This window comes from Prunus persica, chromosome G2, assembly GCF_000346465.2.
Source record: "Prunus persica cultivar Lovell chromosome G2, Prunus_persica_NCBIv2, whole genome shotgun sequence".
In the NCBI taxonomy this organism is placed as follows: domain Eukaryota; kingdom Viridiplantae; phylum Streptophyta; class Magnoliopsida; order Rosales; family Rosaceae; genus Prunus; species Prunus persica.
The window spans coordinates 2,977,874-2,994,682 of record NC_034010.1 but is presented as its reverse complement, the minus strand read 5'-3'; the positions used below and the strand labels follow the sequence as shown (position 1 = coordinate 2,994,682).

Below are 16,809 nucleotides of genomic sequence, written 5' to 3'. Positions count from 1 at the left end.
CTTCTCCTATTCTTTTTGTTCTCTCCCCAGCCGAGACGTATCCCCCAGCCCTTGCCTCTAGACCTAGACCCATCCCTCGAGAATAGAGTATACACCAAACCCATGAGAGTGATACTGTGGAGAGGCTTTGTATAGTGCTTATGATGACAAAAAGTAGAACTTTACCACTCCAATCTCTGTATCCTTTGAAATGGGATCTGGGTTTGCCTGATGGTTTTGAGAAAGTGTTGGTTCCAAAATACACAAGAGTGTTTTTGAATCATTAAGGCCTCAAATGGGATTGGTTGCTTAAAGGTCATACAATGGCCCAAGTAGTATGCGGTGTCGGAATTGCAGAGAAGTAAAGAGGGCGGTGATTTAGGGGATGAGTTTACCATAGAGAGAAAGAGAGTTTATTTCAATAATCTGTTTTTTATTTTATTTTTCATTATTTATTTATTTTTTCACATACAAAATGACCATTTTGCCCTTATATTTAACGGCAAATTGGATGAAATGTTGTAGATTTAGATGGTAGGGGGGAAATTGGCCCCCCAAAAAAAAAAGTTCATATCCTTAATTTTCTAGAAAAAAGAATAGGGGCAAATCGAAAGTTAGGTACAAATTCAATGGGTAAATCACTAATATACCCTTATAAATAACTACGTAACTAGTGTGTTATATTATTTATGATTCAAGAAGGACAATAGGTTTTGGTTATGTTATATCTTCTAGAATAGAACTAGAATGACAAATTTTACCATACATATCATATAAATAAAAGCATGATAGTAATAAAGGTAATATACCGCCCATAATTCAAACCTAGAAGATACATCACTTCTCTGATGAATTTTCTGCCTCTATTTGTGTCCATAACGAGTGAACTCATACCAGCTACATCCACAAGTGCACCTATTGGCATTTGAACCTTTTCTGCAACATTTGTCCTTATATCAACAAGGACCTCCACATTTCCAGCCATGTGATTGTTACAACCACTGTCAATGTACCACTCTTCATTTATCTTTGCCTCAGTTATTGCACTATTTGCATAGAATAGGTTCCCTGTCACCTCTATTTGGCTAGCACAGTTTACCTTTTGCACTATCTTACTTGAAGTACATTCTCAAGCCTTGTGACCAAATCTATCACAGTTATAGCACTTAGGCTTCCCCTTATATCTGCACTCACCAAAATGAAACTTGGAACACACTTTACACTAGTTTTATAACTTCTTGACTCATTGACTGTGACGAGTTCAAGTTTTGTGCAAAGCTATTCTATTGAAACTTGGGTTTTGATTCCCATTGTTTACCCTTAGGATTCCAATTGGATGAACCATATTGAGCACCACGCACGGACACGAATACAGATACGGCGATACGATACGACATGACACGGGAATACGGTAAATTTCCAAAAATTAGAATACACATGGATACGGTTATTAAAAATATATATAACCTAAAATATATTTTAAATAAATTATAAATATAGTGTAGCATTTTGGGCTTTCTTTTCTGATTCTGTATATTTTTAGGCATGAATAGCTTTTTTCACCCAAATATATCATTACCCAAAGCCCATTTTGATGCCATTGCTTAAGACCCAAAACCATAAACAGATCTATGAAAAAGAAAATATATATTACAAATCTTGTTTTAGCAAACGACGTCATCACTTGAGATAATAACAATTATGTTAGTCTAACATCTTCTTCTTCTTTCCCTCTCTCTCCCCCTCTAGTCTGACATCTTCTTCTTCTTCTTTCCCCTACCTCTTCACACGCAGCTCCCAGGGGCTCCTCAACAGCCCCTCAACGGCAAACTTCAGCCGGAGGTTCGTATCCGAAAAGTCAGATACTCGTGTCTGGAATGTTGGATACTCGTATCCGTTAGTCAACTAACGTATCTGTTGACTGCGATACGTATCCAATGCGTATCGGACCGTATCCGAAGCGTATCGTATCCAAACGAGTATCCGATACGGGATACGCCACTAAATTGGCGTATCCATGCTTCTTAGGCACCACCTTTGTTCTGCCCTTTTGGACTCACAGAGAATAAGGCAAATGCTTTCTCAGCCGTATTGTTCTTGGCTTTTCAAAATAGCAATCACTTCCTGCAATTCTACAGTCTCTAGGCTCTTTGTGTTTTCAATCTCAAGACATATAGGATCATATGCTTTACTGAGACTAATCAAAACCTTTTGAACAAGTCTCTCATTTGAAAGAATCTCACCAACTGTTTTCATCATATTAATCAACTCATTCAATTGTGTAAGATAATCAGATAGAGGCTCATTATCACGCATTCTAGTGTATTCAAATTCATGTATGAGATTTTGAAGTTTTACTGATCTAACTTGGTCACCACCATGATATTCTCCATACAACAGATCCCATGCCATTTTAGCTGAGTCTACGTTGTCGATACGAAGGAAGATTTGATTGGAAACTGCGTTTGTGTATGATACCCAGAGCTTTTGCATCTTTCATGAAGATTGCAGCCATTTTCTCATCAACCTCATCTTCTAAAGCTTCCCCAGCTTTCTTTTTTCTTCTCCAAATCAAGAATCGTAATTCCCTTTTCCACCAGATTCCATAAACCATATGATTTGAATATGGTTACCATTATGATTCTCCATAATTCATAGTTCTCACCGAAGAAGATCGGAGTTCTCACTTCTGAACTTCGAGATCCAGCCATTTATGAGCTCAGATAAACCAAAAACAAGTTGTTTCAGGTCAAAATCGAGCTCCAGCAACCTTCAACAAATCTTGAGTGAGCTTCGATATACCTCGATTTCAGAGTCTTAAGAACTTTCAAGTGATCGAACTTGGCTCTAAGGCCATATTAGTGTTTCTTGTATGATTCTGGTTTCTATGGAGTCTTAACGCATATATGAGAAAGATGATGAAGAAAGAAAGAGAAAGAAACGAAAGTGACGAGCAGAATGAAATGTTCTCTCACTGCTCTGCAGAATACAGCAGGGGAATTTTACTTCTTCATATCATGACCACCTCACACGCATAGAGCAAGGCATATTACCGTTAGCACTCTTAGCTGGACCCCTTACATCACAAAATGATCTCAGCCATACATCTAGCTATCTACTAGGATCATTAGACATGGCATTGTATGCCTTACAATCTTAGCTTCACACTTGTCAATGATAAAACTAAAGTGAATACCCAATTAAGCTCATAGCTTATTTCACTCATTCTAATCAGCTAGAGACTTATAATTCAACAAGTTCAAAGCTTGTGGGTACAGCTCAAGGCATATATACTTTTCCTTCTCAACACAGCTCTGCGCTGCTTATGGCCTTGAACTTTGCTTTCTTAGACTGTGTGCATTATGGCGGTGCCCTTGGCATTCTAGGTAGGAATCCATTTTTTCAACGGACCCGAGAGATGCCAATCGTTGGAGGTACTGGGGTTTCCGGTATGCAAGGGGCTATGCATTGGTGAAGACAGTTTCCTTGAGTGCAAAAACTGGAGATGCTGCCGTCGAATACAATGTGTCTGTTGCACTACTGAAAAGGTTAATGCTACTTGCATCACATCATGTGGGCGAGAGATGTGGTCAGTAAAAGTGGTACAAATAGGTTTTTTGTTACTGATAATATCATGCCACATTTGTTGCTTTTTCTTTATTAGTTGCGTTGCCTTCCAAGATTACATCAGTCTATTCTCTGTTGATTTAGCATAACTTGCATAGCATTGAGTGTGATATTCGGCTACTTAAAAGTACTGTTTCTCTTCTTACCACCAGTTGTCTAAGCAACCAAACTGATGTAAACTTCGAGCACTGCACACTACTGGAAAGGAAAAAAGGTCCTGCCGTCTCACATGCAACTGAGACCAGTAATGAATGCAATTCGATATCAGAAAATAACTTTGAAGTGTAATGTCATGTTTAACTTTGAAGAATCTGTAGAACAGGGTTCAAACCCAAATATGGCAGAAACATCAGCGTTTATGTGGGAAGAAAACTAAAATAGGATACAAATTAACAACTAACTAAAGTTTTAGAACAGAGAATAATTCTCCCAAGCTTCTGAGGAAGATACTATGCAGTTGCAGAGGAAGAAATGCATAAAATCCTTTACACAAACAAGAAAAGGAAAATTAAGAAAGAAAAAACCAAAAACACAAGCACTCAATCCCCACATGGACCACCAACATCACTCGTATCTCCTAAACCTCCAGGCCGATATTGAAAAAAGCGGCCTGTCATGCCAACAAATAACTAAACATCCATTTTCTTCTTTAATCTTAAACCCTTCATAGCCCTGCAACTGCCTCCTAGCCTGTAACATTCCGTGGTAGCTTAAAGGGACCCTGCCAAACCCAGCCAACTCAAGCCTTAAAATCCACTTCTCAAGCTTCTCATGCCTCTCTGTTCTCTCGGTTCCCTCACATGCTATGATGTTTTTTATTTCCTCTCCGAAAAGCATCTTCTCAACCTTTTGTCGCTCCATTGGTGATCTCGGTACTGTAGACTCCAAGCAATCAAAAAGAGCTCCATAAAAGTTCAATGCTTCCATGATCCTGTCCATTAATGTATGGCCATTGTGGTTTGATTCTTGCTCGGTGATCACCATTAGCTTTGGTGAAAGGCCCCAAAGAGAAGTTAAAAAACTCCCCATCTTTGGTGAACCACCTGATAGTGGGGACAATGCAGAATCAGGACTTAGGTTATATGCACTGATTGGATCTTTCTCCAGCCACTCTCCTAAAGTGAGTTTATTCATATGCAAGACTTTCTGCAGGTTCTTAGATGCTAATGGTGATTTTCTCCTAAGATCATCATCAGCTGCCAAGAGAGAATGTAGCTGCAATACAGAGCAGACTGCAAGAGCCTCTCCAGTCTTGACACGCAAACTTTCGATATCAAGGTTCTCTAACTTGCTAACTATAGGATTGAACTGAAACGGGATGTTCAGATTTCCTGCTTCTTCAGTCAAGCGATGGAACATTTGGTCTAATACCTCTTTCTGTTCGTGAATGCCCGTAATTCTCAAATGAGGCGGGCCTTCAGGTCGAGCATTTAATGTCTGAATCAGATAAATCCATTGGGCAGGCTCACATGAATGAAGATCAATAATATGAACCATCTTTTCTCCTTCCATTGCTTCCACTATGGCCTGATTTGTAACCACGTACGCAACCTTCAAGAAAGGACATAGATCACAGAAGAGCCTTTTAACGAGAATTTCTTCTGAGACTGATGTTATTTTCGTTGAGTTAAGGGCTTTATACAGACCAGGCCAAGCTTTAAGCATCCGGTCTGCAAGTGCCTCATTGAAATAAGCAGCTATTCGCTGCATTGTATCTCCATCAGGAGAGGCTAGCTGAGAAATATGGTCAAGCCAAATATTTGCATTCTCAATGCTACCAGAAGCGACATGGTTAGCACAAGAATAAAGAAGCTGGATCAGATATAAACCTCTCTCTTCAGATTTTAGCTCCCTGAGCCATGTTGGGTATGGAGATCCCATCCCAGGAGATAGCCAGGGAAAGAACTGCAGGGGTGATGAAGTTACTGGGGACCCGTCCTCTTGCGCCATTCTTTCAATTAACAATAAAAACAATTAGGGGACGCTGAAGATCAGATTGCCAGAACTGTTTCAAAACAGAAAGAATTAGACCGGAAGGGAAGCAGCCGAGAAAAAAAAAATTTAATTAAGTCTGCTTTTTTTAATATTATTTTCTACCGGTTTGGTTTCCCAAATATGAAGAGCTTCGATTTCAACTGAAATTTCTCCACATCCAGACAGACCTTATTTTGGTATCTAATAACGCATAAATAGCAAGGTCAAGAAACAGGCAAGAAGATCAGAGAACACACAATCAAAATTACCCAGGGATCCCAGTAAATTTGATGTGAATTGGGTCAACTGACCTTGTGGTTTCTGAGAAACAGAGCAAAAGAGCAGAAGATTAAAAATACAATATTTGATTCTTGTTCTTGCAAATGATTCCATTGTTAACAAAACTAACAAATTCATTATAGCTGAGACACATGGAGCCAATTCATTATAGCTCAGCAATAAAAAATTTTGGGAATTAACAAGTTCAAATGTCTACTTTTCCACCAACCAAAGAGAGCCTAAAGAAAAATCATGCCACACAAAAGAAAGCAAAAGATAAACAAAACAATCTACCTCTTTAACAACATCACAACAAATGAGCAACTGGGATTTTGTACTAATTTCCAAGCACACATCAAAACCGAGGAATCAAAATAATGACACAGAGGCAAAGAATTACCTGAGAAAGTTACTAGTTCCTCCGAAAAATAACTGACCAAGTTCAAACGAAATTGAAATTCCTCACTGGACAGAAAACCCAGCAAAGTTCCTGCGGAAGTTTCCTTAATTGGTTGGCTCGACCTCCTACTCCATCAAAGCGAGTCCAGAACTCCAAAGGGTTTCATGTGATGTGAAGTTTTGTTGCAAAGTGACTGAAATAGTAATAAAGGTCTTGTTTTGAAGGACTTTTCCATGGCTGCGTTGGCGACAATACAAGAGGCTGCTTTTGTCGTCATTGCTTTGTTTTGTGTGTCCTTTGAGTGTGTTCAGAGGAATATGGAATTAGTGAAATACAGAGCCAGCCCTCCCTCTCTCTCTCTCTCTAGATTTTCTCCCTATCTTAATTGTTTGCTTTGTTGCTTTGTTTCCCTCTCTCTCTCTCTCAGTTCATTTTTGTCAACATGTGAGGTGGATGGGAATAAGAGCTGGCCAGGTTTTGGTACTATTCTCCAACACAATGCCCTTCCAAACATGTCCTAACAAAACAAAACAACAACCTTCCTTGTTGCTTAGTGGGTAATAGAGGGAATTGCAAGGGAGAGCCTTGCTAGTGCTTCCAAAACTTGTATTTGGATTCTTTCAAAGGCATAGACCATCCACTTGGTACTTTCTTCTAACATTAAGACAAAGAGACAAGGAAATTATAGGAAAAGCCAAAAGTGGATAGAACATTTAACTTTTGGTGCGGAGTCTTGGGTGGGAGAATATCATATGGCCCCATTCCTTGTGTATTTCCCTTTTTTTACCCTAGGGCCTAGCACATTCCCTCAATAAACTTTTCTTTGGTATAAATAACGGATGTGACAAAAGAATTTGTAGTTTAAGTGGTTAAAATTATTTATTTCCGTACGTTCGATTCTCCCCTTCCCAATATTACATGTATTAAAAATGAAAAAACGAATTAATGTGATATGAAATTAAACCCTACTTTAAACTAGCTAATCAGCATTAATTAGTGATATACCACATCATTGCACCTAGTATGTTTGAGAGTATATTGATGCGTCATGAGAATTCTACACATGTTGATGGTTTGAAAAGTGGTTGGAGTAGTACAATTAAATTTAATAAATATATAAAATATAGCTCCATTTAGTGGTAATTGATTAGAATAGGTTGAGGGTAGGCCTCGGGTCGGGCTAGCCCGACCCAAATTTAATGGGTTTGGGTTGGGCTATGCCGGGCTACAAAGAGGAGTGAGAATAACGGGCAGGGTCAGGCCTGATTTTTTTAGAAAATTCAAAGCCCAAGCCCATCCCATGAGCCGGGGTTGAAAAAGTCATCAGGGCGAGCCTAAATGGGCTTACTTTATTTTGTCTTTTTTTTTTATATGGATTTTTTTTGTCAATTCTTTATTTATTTTTTCTATGTTTTTGGTGTGTTTCTATGTTTCCATTTTTTTTCATAGTTCTCTATTTACATTTGTCTATATGTTTATGTCTCCATTTTTTTCTTTGTTATACAACCATCATATTAATAAACTCATATTTTATCCCATAGTTTTTTTTTTTTTCTTACAATGACAATAGATAATGATTTTCTCCATCTTTCATTTAACTTGGGTTTTTTTTTATATATTTATTTATATGTATGTGAGCCCTTGGGCCGGGCTTTATGGGCTGGCTGGGCCAGGCCAGGCTTTAGACACCTAAACCCAAGCCCGGCCCACTCAACAAAAGGTCGAGCCCCCATCTTCCCATGAGCTCGCGGGCCTAATGATGACCCCTATTTGTGGGCCTCATACTCCTCGTTATTCAAAAATACTTTGTGACAATTTTTTTTATGGCACTGTGGGTACAAGTCCTCCCACATTGGATGGACCTTGTCCATATGTTTGTCCAAAGCACTTTGATCAGTGACGACCTTTGCATGGTCATACCCATTCTTGTGCACACATAATCTGCATCTCTTACGATTGTCTGGTGCCCTCAGCCCCTACACCTCAGGTGCGTGCTTGTGACGTTTAATCATGTGAGCTAGTTCTTCTTGAGGATCATAGCAGGAAAATTTATCGCAGTAGCTGTAGAAAATCGCATCCTTATAAGAATTCATATTGATTTTTCACCTTGGCACTAATATATTAAAGAAAGAAGTTAGAACATAAAGCAGGATAAATTAATGCAACCTAAACATGTGGATTTTAAGGCCGTTTAACAAAATTGAATAAAAAGGATAAACATTCTCTCTCTCTCTCTCTCTCTCTCTCTCTCTCTCTCTCTCTATTTTATGAAATATAAAAAGAAGAAGAAAAACAAAATAAGAGTTGGCTAAATATATAGTTCTTTTTTTACCTAGCCCTCTATTTTACATTTGTCGTCTCCATTTTTTTCTTTGTTCATAACTTCATAGTTCTTTTTTTTTTTTTCCCATAAATATAAAGATATAGTTATACAACCGCCATATTAATAAACTCATATTTTATCCCATACTTCTTTTTGTTTTTAGTTCTTACAATGATAATAGATCATGATTTTCTCCATCTTTCATTTAACTTGAATTTTTTTATATAAATTTATTTATATATATATATGTGAGCCCGTGGGCCAACCTTTTATGGGCGGGCAGAGCCGGGCTTTCTTGGGCTCAAACGGGCCAAGCTTATGGGCTAGGCCGGGCTTTCTTGGGCTCAAACAGGCCAAGCCTATGGGCTAGGCCGGGCTTTAAACACCTAAGCCCAAGCCCAGCCTAGCCCACTCAACAATAGGCCGGGTCGGGTAATGGCCTATAACGGGTAAGGGCTGGGCTTTTTCTCGATCCGCAGGACGAGCCCTCATCGGCCCACGGGCTTGCGGGCCTAATGATAACCCCTAATTGAGGGTTCCATCCCTTTGTATCTAACAAAAATTGCAACACATCACATTTCCTTAATCTTTTCACTGTTTAGAAATACAATTAACTTGCTTTATGGATTTGTATTATATTCCTGTCACTGCTAAACTCTATCACAGTAATTCACCAATGGTTACTTTTTATTATTATTATTATTCATTCTTATAAAAGCAAGGCATATTAGAAGGTGATTCCTATGCATAACGCTAGCCCTACATCAAGAGAGCTCATAGATGACCTAATGTTTAACAAAATATATACTATATATTTGTACATCCACATATAAGAAGGGTTTGGGTTCTAACTTTTAATGTGTTCCCATTATAATAACTCTTGTATTTTGTTTGATAATATCCAAAGGAAAACTTCTAAACCAATTACATAAATGATTATAAATTAATGACCCTTCTTTGTTAAAAGATCTGCTACCATGTTCAATTCTTTCTTTTTCTTTTTTTAAGAGAATAACGATAGTATTTTATTTGATAAAGAGGAGTAACAAGTACAAAAATCAGGCTATGTCGTCCGGAATTAGGTGAGTGTCTCTACACCATTGGACTCGATCGTCGGGGTAACTGAATAACCGTACCCGCTCAACTGCAAAGCGGGAGCAGGAGCCTTACCTCCAGTAGAGTGCCCCCTGTCCCCATCAGAACATACCCGAAAAAATTACAAGTTACAATCCTCAAATAAGAGATCAACTATAAAATATGGGGATTCCTCAAACCAAGTTAGTGAAGTTCCAATATGAAGAACAAAACGCGCTAATATTCGATTCTCTCTAAATGTGAGTTTGATATTTGAGAGAATTTCCCATCAGTTGCCAAATATCGTCAGCTATGGAGTGCAAACTCTGGTAGATTCACACCACTTTTTTTTGTAAAGAACTAGTATTGACACCTAGAGCAAGTTCCGAGTTTAAATTTCATGTACCATAATTATTGAATAAAATAATGTTTTATTTATTTAAAGAAAAAACTCTCACGCTCAAATATTGCTCCTCAGATGTGGCAACTATTGAAAACATTATATTTTACCATTTATTCCAAATATATTTACAACCATTATTCCATGGATATACACATATATATGTGGGTGTGGGATGATAATGAGTTATGAGTCAGCCAGCACTTGCATGGGTTGCTCCAAATATAAGTCGACAACTTGAAGCATCTGTCAGTTTCTTTCTTTCTCGGCACTTACTATTTATAATTCGGGCTCGGCAGAACAATTCCAATTCCTTTGTATTGTTGTCTCTGAATTATTTGTTTGCATTTACATGCTGCATGCCCAGCATAGGGAAGTCAAACTAGACTCTCACTGCCTCTCTTTTTTAATGCCATTTTTTTTTGGGTATATTATATCTGATTCTGGATCAGCATAGTACAATAGTCATTGGGTGAATACAAAATAAAATTTCAATCAAATTATTATTAAATTGGGTTCCTAACTTTTCTAGGTTACGAAATAGCATCTTGAGAGAATCCAATAGGATTTTACGTATATATTTTATATTTTAATAATGTTTATACGTGATTAAAACAATGTTATATATTTTAGAATTTAGGGTTATGATTCAATGTTAAGGGCTTAAAAGGACATCAATGAGGGTTGGTTCAGTTGGTAAGGTCCTTGCACTGTGTGTAAGTATTCGAGTTTCGCTGCTAGCAGTCCTCGTTGATGCACGATCTGTAATTTCCTACACTAACCATAGTGTGTATCAAAAATTCTTGCCAAATTTGTTCTTATCTCGGTTTATATCTATGCTTTCAAATTTTGTATTTTTCTTATTGGAATCACAGCCATATCTGGCCCAAAAAAATCAAAGCCATAAGAAGTATACACAGAGTGAGTGAGTCAAATTAGCTCACCAAAAACAAACCAAGAAGAAATCAATAACACTTGATTAGTTGGATGCTTTCAAGATCTAAGCCTCTAGGTGGTATCAGTGAAAGAGAAAGCTCAATAAGGGTTGTGAGTGTCTTAAAAGGTGCCGTCGGTCTTAACAATGAGAGGGTCAGAAAATTGACCTTTTGGCCAGCCAATGCAAATTAAAAACAACTTTCCTAGATTACTACGTGGTACCAAGACTGCATTATCCCTCTAAGTTTCAGTTAGACTATGCAATCCATTGGAGGGTGCGTTAAAAACAAATACAGAAGGGCCCACAAAATTTACGTTTGGTTTTCATGATTTTTGGACTGTTTTCTTCTCTTAGGTAAAGATCTAGACCTTCTTTGGAATAAGTTTTTACAGCTGACTAATGATACAGAGTTTATATTGCAATTGATACCTCTTGATAATTATATTACTACCAGTTATCTTTGGAATTGTTTAGGAAATTGTTTAGCCCTAATCAAAAGATCAAACGAATACCTTTACCTCATCAAAAGGGCAAGGATCGAAACCGAAAAACTGATTAACCGGGTTGAACCAAGCCAAGAAAAACCGTATTGAACAAAAGATTGACTTCTGTTCAAAAAACTGAATCAAACCGGTTTGGTCTGATTTCAGATTCATTTTCATCTTAAAAAACTTATTCGAATTGAACCGGACCGACTATAATATTTCTTTTATTTTATTTTCTAAATTTTGAAGTCCAAACCTAACTCCCTAGCCCAATACCAAATTCCCAAGCCCAATACCAAATTCCCAAACCCAATACCTAATCCCCAAGCCCAACTTTATCTCTCCTACTTTTTTTTCTCTCCTCTTTCGTTTTTCCTTCTCCCCCACTTTTCTTTCTTTCCTTCTCCTTTTTCTTTTTCTCACTCAAGTTAGATCTGTAGCTGCAATTTTTTGTTGCACAAGGATAAAACACTTAGATCTTTACATGAGCTTAGCTTTGTAAACGCCCACAAGAGGGGAGTGGGCAGGGGTAGGCTCATGGATAGAAACTCGCAAATTAAAATTTTGCTCCATATATATAGAAATAAACACAAAGACAGTTGTGGTGAACAAGCTAAAAGCCAAAATAATGTAAATAACACAAAGTATTTGTTAACCCACAAAACCATCAAGGGAACAACTAGGGGAGTAAGCGAGAAAGAGAAACAATCTACTAACAATTGTTAAGTGCTAAAATATGAATATGGTTTGAATACTTTGGGTTGTTCTTTATTATTCTCCATAAGGAGATATATATATATATAGGAGTTTACATATGAAGGTTTTACAAGGAATTAGATATAGTAAAGAATTAGGAAAGTATCTCCTAATTGTACAATGATTTATCACTTATATAAAAAATAGGAAAGTAAATCCCTTAATTAATCAAAGAAGTAAATATCCTTGATTAATTAGGAGACTCACGTCAACACTCCTCCTCAAGTTGGTGCATATATGTCACGAATGCCCAACTTGGTAAGTGAGTCATGAAATACTCTTCCACACTCACATCATATGCAATATCTGATCTTGGAGGACGTATGAAGAGTAGAACCTTTGGTGGTGGTGATAGAAGAAGGAGTCTGGGTTGACCGCATGCTTCTATGAGTCTGCAATAAGATGGAGAATCGTATGGGTTCTTGACATCGCAGCAGAAGTAAGATGTGATATGAGAAGGTGAGGAAGGTGATGTGAGAAATTTGATGTATGAATTTGATGTAGGAATTGGATTTAAGAGGTATGTGTATAAGATTTGATGGTATGTGTTCAGGAATTTGGATAAGAGGATTTGAGGACTTTAGATTTGAGGGATTTGGATTTGGGGAAAAAAATTATGAGGAATTTGATTTAGGGTTTTGGATTTGAATATGGGAAATTTGAGATAAGGGTTTAGAGACAAAACAACGTCTCTTCACTCCCCCTCTCCCCTTGAAGAGAAGGGGTCGTCAGAGTAAAGAAATATGCAGTATCTTCATGGGAATACGTTAAGATAATGGGGACATGTCAGTAAACATATCATTTTCACTCCCCCTCCCCCCTTGAAGAGGATGGGAAGAGAACACTTAAATTTCAAGAACAACGCAAGCACAGGCCACAAGAGAACCTGACTCTAATACCATGCTAAAATATGAATATGGTTTGAATACTTTGGGTTGTTCTTTATTATTCTCCATAAGGAGGTATATATAGGAGTTTACATATGAAGGTTTTACAAGGAATTAAATATAGTAAAGAATTAGGAAAGTATCTCCTAATTGTACAATGATTTATCACTTATATAAAAAATAGGAAAGTAAATCCCTTAATTAATCAAGGAAGTAAATCTTCTTGATTAATTAGGAGACTCACGTCAACATTAAGTACAAGAAATATAAGGGGATGAGCTCAACTACACACAATAAGTAGCTTATGTGAGGTTTGGTTTTGAAATATATATATAAGCTAATATGGATGATGTGGTTATGCCAAGTGTTTGTATCATGCAGGAAGGTGTTGAATGCAAAAGTTTTGTATGGTGCGATGATGTTGACATTAAGAGGTTTAGACGGGGGAACACACAAGTGAGGGAAGATACCATAGCAAGAGACACTCGTAATGGAGGGAAGACAATCAATCAAATGACTCATTAGTTTAAATCTACTCAGCTACAAGTTGCATATATTGTGAATATGCTAAAAGGAATAAAAGACATGTTGTTGATCATCTGTATTTTAATTGTTGTGAATGTGGTTTTCAATTTGGTTAAAAAATTCGCTGCTTAGAAAAGTAGTTTAAACCATGTATTTGTTGTCTTAGTGACCAAAATATGTAGTTTGTTGTAAAAAGGAGTTGTTTTGGTTATAATTGGGAAACTATTTAATGCATAAAATCTTGGCATGTAAACGTTGTGGTTCCAAAAGGAAACATGTATCTTAAAACTTTCAATTGAATTTTAGCAACAAAACATATAAATCATCTATTCAAAAGCATAAGTAATTTACTTAAAACTCGTTGGGCTAAGTCTATTCAAATTTTACCCATGTATCTTTGAGGCCTAATCTCTTTATACACAAAACTAAACAGGAAGAAGGATGAGAAAATACCCTTGAAGCTCATCTTGGTTAAACCAAGTTTGAACACCTCGTGCAAGGCCTTCTTTCTTCCTTGAACTTGTAGAGATTCTTCAATAAAGGCACCAAAGGACATGGCCTCTATTTCAGCACACCACATGTAAAGAGAGATGAAGAAGATATCAACCAACAAGTTAGAGGTGCTAGACTCCCTCTTGGTGGACCGATTTTAGCTAAGATGGAGGATAAGATTTCTCCTTCTTCTCAACACCACAACCCAATTTCTTAGGAGGCTTAGACCCTAACTTGAGAATAGCCTAAGTATGGCTTATAAAGCCAACACATAAGGGGCTTGTTTGGTACACCGTATTAGACTCTGGATATGAGTAAATAGTCCATGTCAGGTGTTTGGTGTCAACTTATATTATATAATTACCTAACTATTTTATACGGGTTGGGCTTTTAATACTTTCCTTACCTGACTAACTAATAAAACTTACACACCTTGGTTTAGATAATATACGCTTAATTATACAGGTAGGGAAAAAGAACACACACGTTCACGTGAAAAATTCGACGACGCTATTTTCATCTACTTCTCCCTAAGGTTCTTCTCTGCTATCTTCTCTAAGGTTATTCTCTTCACTATTCTCTAGGTATCTATATATATATATATATATATATCTCTCTCTCTCCCCCCAATATGCTTCTTCTCTCTTCTTCTTTCTTCATCTTCTCCTTCTTTATATATTTACTCTTGTATTAAATCTTTGTAGAAATTAGGTTATGAGTTTTTCCTTTTTGACTTTTCTTTTTCTTACTGTATTGGAACAATACATGCAGCTGTGTATCCAACTCAATAATCAAATAATCAAATAATCATCATGCGGCCTTGTACCCAACTCAATAATCAAATAATCATCATGCGGCCATGTATCCAACTCAATAAATGCTGCTGAGTTTTTCTTGAGTTTTTTTTCTTTATGTATTTCCTCTTCTCCAAGTATCCAACTTAATAATCAAATTATCATCTCAAGTTAGCGATTAGAACAATGAGGCTATGTTTTTTTTTTTTTTTTTTTTTGCTGTAATTTTTTTTTTCTACTTTTGGTGATTTGTTGGTTTGTTTTCTGGTTTTTTCTATATTGCTACTACTGGCTGTTGATTCTCTTCTTGACTGCTTTTGTTGGGCTTCAATATATTCTCTTTTTTTTTTTTCTTAATTATATATATGTAAATAATATTGTCTATATTTCCACTTAAATTGTCAAAGAATTTTTGTTAAAAAATAGGTCGATCCAATGTTATCCGGAACAGAACCAACACAATATAACTTAGTCAGACTATTTATCCGGAACAGCACCAAACACCTTATAATATTATGGATAAACAGTCAGCACTCTCCGGAATGGATTAATATTATCCGACAGAAATTAGTCAGTACAGTCCGACGTACCAAACAAGTCCAAGATGAAGAATTTCAGCCAAGGTGGTGTTTGGGCTCCTTTTGGGCTCATTTAACTTGTATTGTCATACAACACATATTCCTAGGCCCAATGGGTCATTGGGATATTTTGCTCTTTGACCCAAAATACCTTTAAAGCCCAAATCGAGTCCAACTATCAAACTAACTTCACAATTAACATTTTTAATTATAATTTGTGACTTAACCATTAAGTCATATCCTTAGTTAAAATAGTTTGACTTAGTCAACTATTTTGGTCAAACATGTTGACTTTGACTGTTGACTTTCAACGTCTTATCTCCTTCATTTGTTTTCCAAGTTTCTCCTTCTTCTTCATTTATTCCTAAAACTACATTTTTCGATATGCAGATCCGTAGGTTCTTTTTAGCGAGTCAGTGGGTTGTCTCAACTTCTCTGAGTTGATTATGAATTAATCCCCAACATTTAATTCTTCCTATTAGCGAAGGAAAATTATTATGGAACCTTACAAGACTTCCACAAAACAACATATCATGGCTACCCAAGCTAATCAGAAAAGATGAAAAACCTATTCAAGTTGGAATTGTCGGGCAATTGATTCCTTATCTATTACAGTGCTCGTAATTCTTATTATCAGGGTATGGATACTTTTTTCAAAACCCTAATATGAATTTTTCACTTATAGGATTACATTACTTTTGTCAAAACCCTAATATGAAAAGGTAACGACGCCGAAAAGTCGGCGTTGGTTTGCCAACAATCGATAATATCGCAAGTAGTTGGCTAGTAAGGTTCAATAATTGGCCTACCACATCCATATGATTGGCCTTTTTTAAGTCTAAGTTTAACGGTATATAAATTTTCTTGGGCTGCTTTTAGCCCATTTATAGGCTCATTTTGGTCTGATGCCATTTATAGGCGTCATCATCTAGAACGAAGAGTGAGATAGTTGAGAGAAATCAAGACCACAAATTCACGAAATCATGACAAAATTGTGAGAGAATGGGAGAATACTTTGTTGGTCGGAATGAGAGGGAGAGTAGTCGATTTGGGTAGTGGCGATTATGATGGTCAATAGAGAGACTTGAAGCTAAGGGAGAGAGGAGCTAAAGTCATCTAATCCAATGGTGAAGGAAACATTTTGCATCTTATGAATCTTGGAATGAATTTAGCCACAACATATGACACATAAACATTCATAATGGCGAATGGATTATGCTTATTCTAGTTGAGCTAAGCCTTTTTCATTTTAACCCAAGTATCTTATGATCTAGTCTCTTTGAGCACAAAATAGAAAAG

At 36.8% G+C, this 16,809-nt stretch overlaps 1 protein-coding gene across 6 annotated transcripts; it reads right to left on the bottom strand.

The window, feature by feature from the left end:
* On the bottom strand, positions 3,883-6,666 carry LOC18787182 (scarecrow-like protein 3). 6 transcript variants are annotated; one of them, XM_020558591.1, is made up of 4 exons: positions 6,260-6,666; positions 5,892-5,901; positions 5,704-5,781; positions 3,883-5,611 (listed from the first exon to the last, which is right to left on the bottom strand). In XM_020558591.1, exon 4 carries the CDS (start codon positions 5,554-5,556, stop codon positions 4,171-4,173), a length of 1,386 nt encoding a protein of 461 aa, XP_020414180.1. In that variant the 5' UTR covers positions 5,557-5,611; positions 5,704-5,781; positions 5,892-5,901; positions 6,260-6,666; the 3' UTR covers positions 3,883-4,170. The 6 variants fall into 6 exon arrangements, with proteins under 6 accessions (XP_020414180.1, XP_020414178.1, XP_020414182.1 ...); XM_020558589.1 differs by lacking the exon at positions 5,704-5,781 and having other exon boundaries at positions 5,838-5,901; XM_020558593.1 differs by lacking the exon at positions 5,704-5,781 and having other exon boundaries at positions 3,883-5,557; positions 5,838-5,901.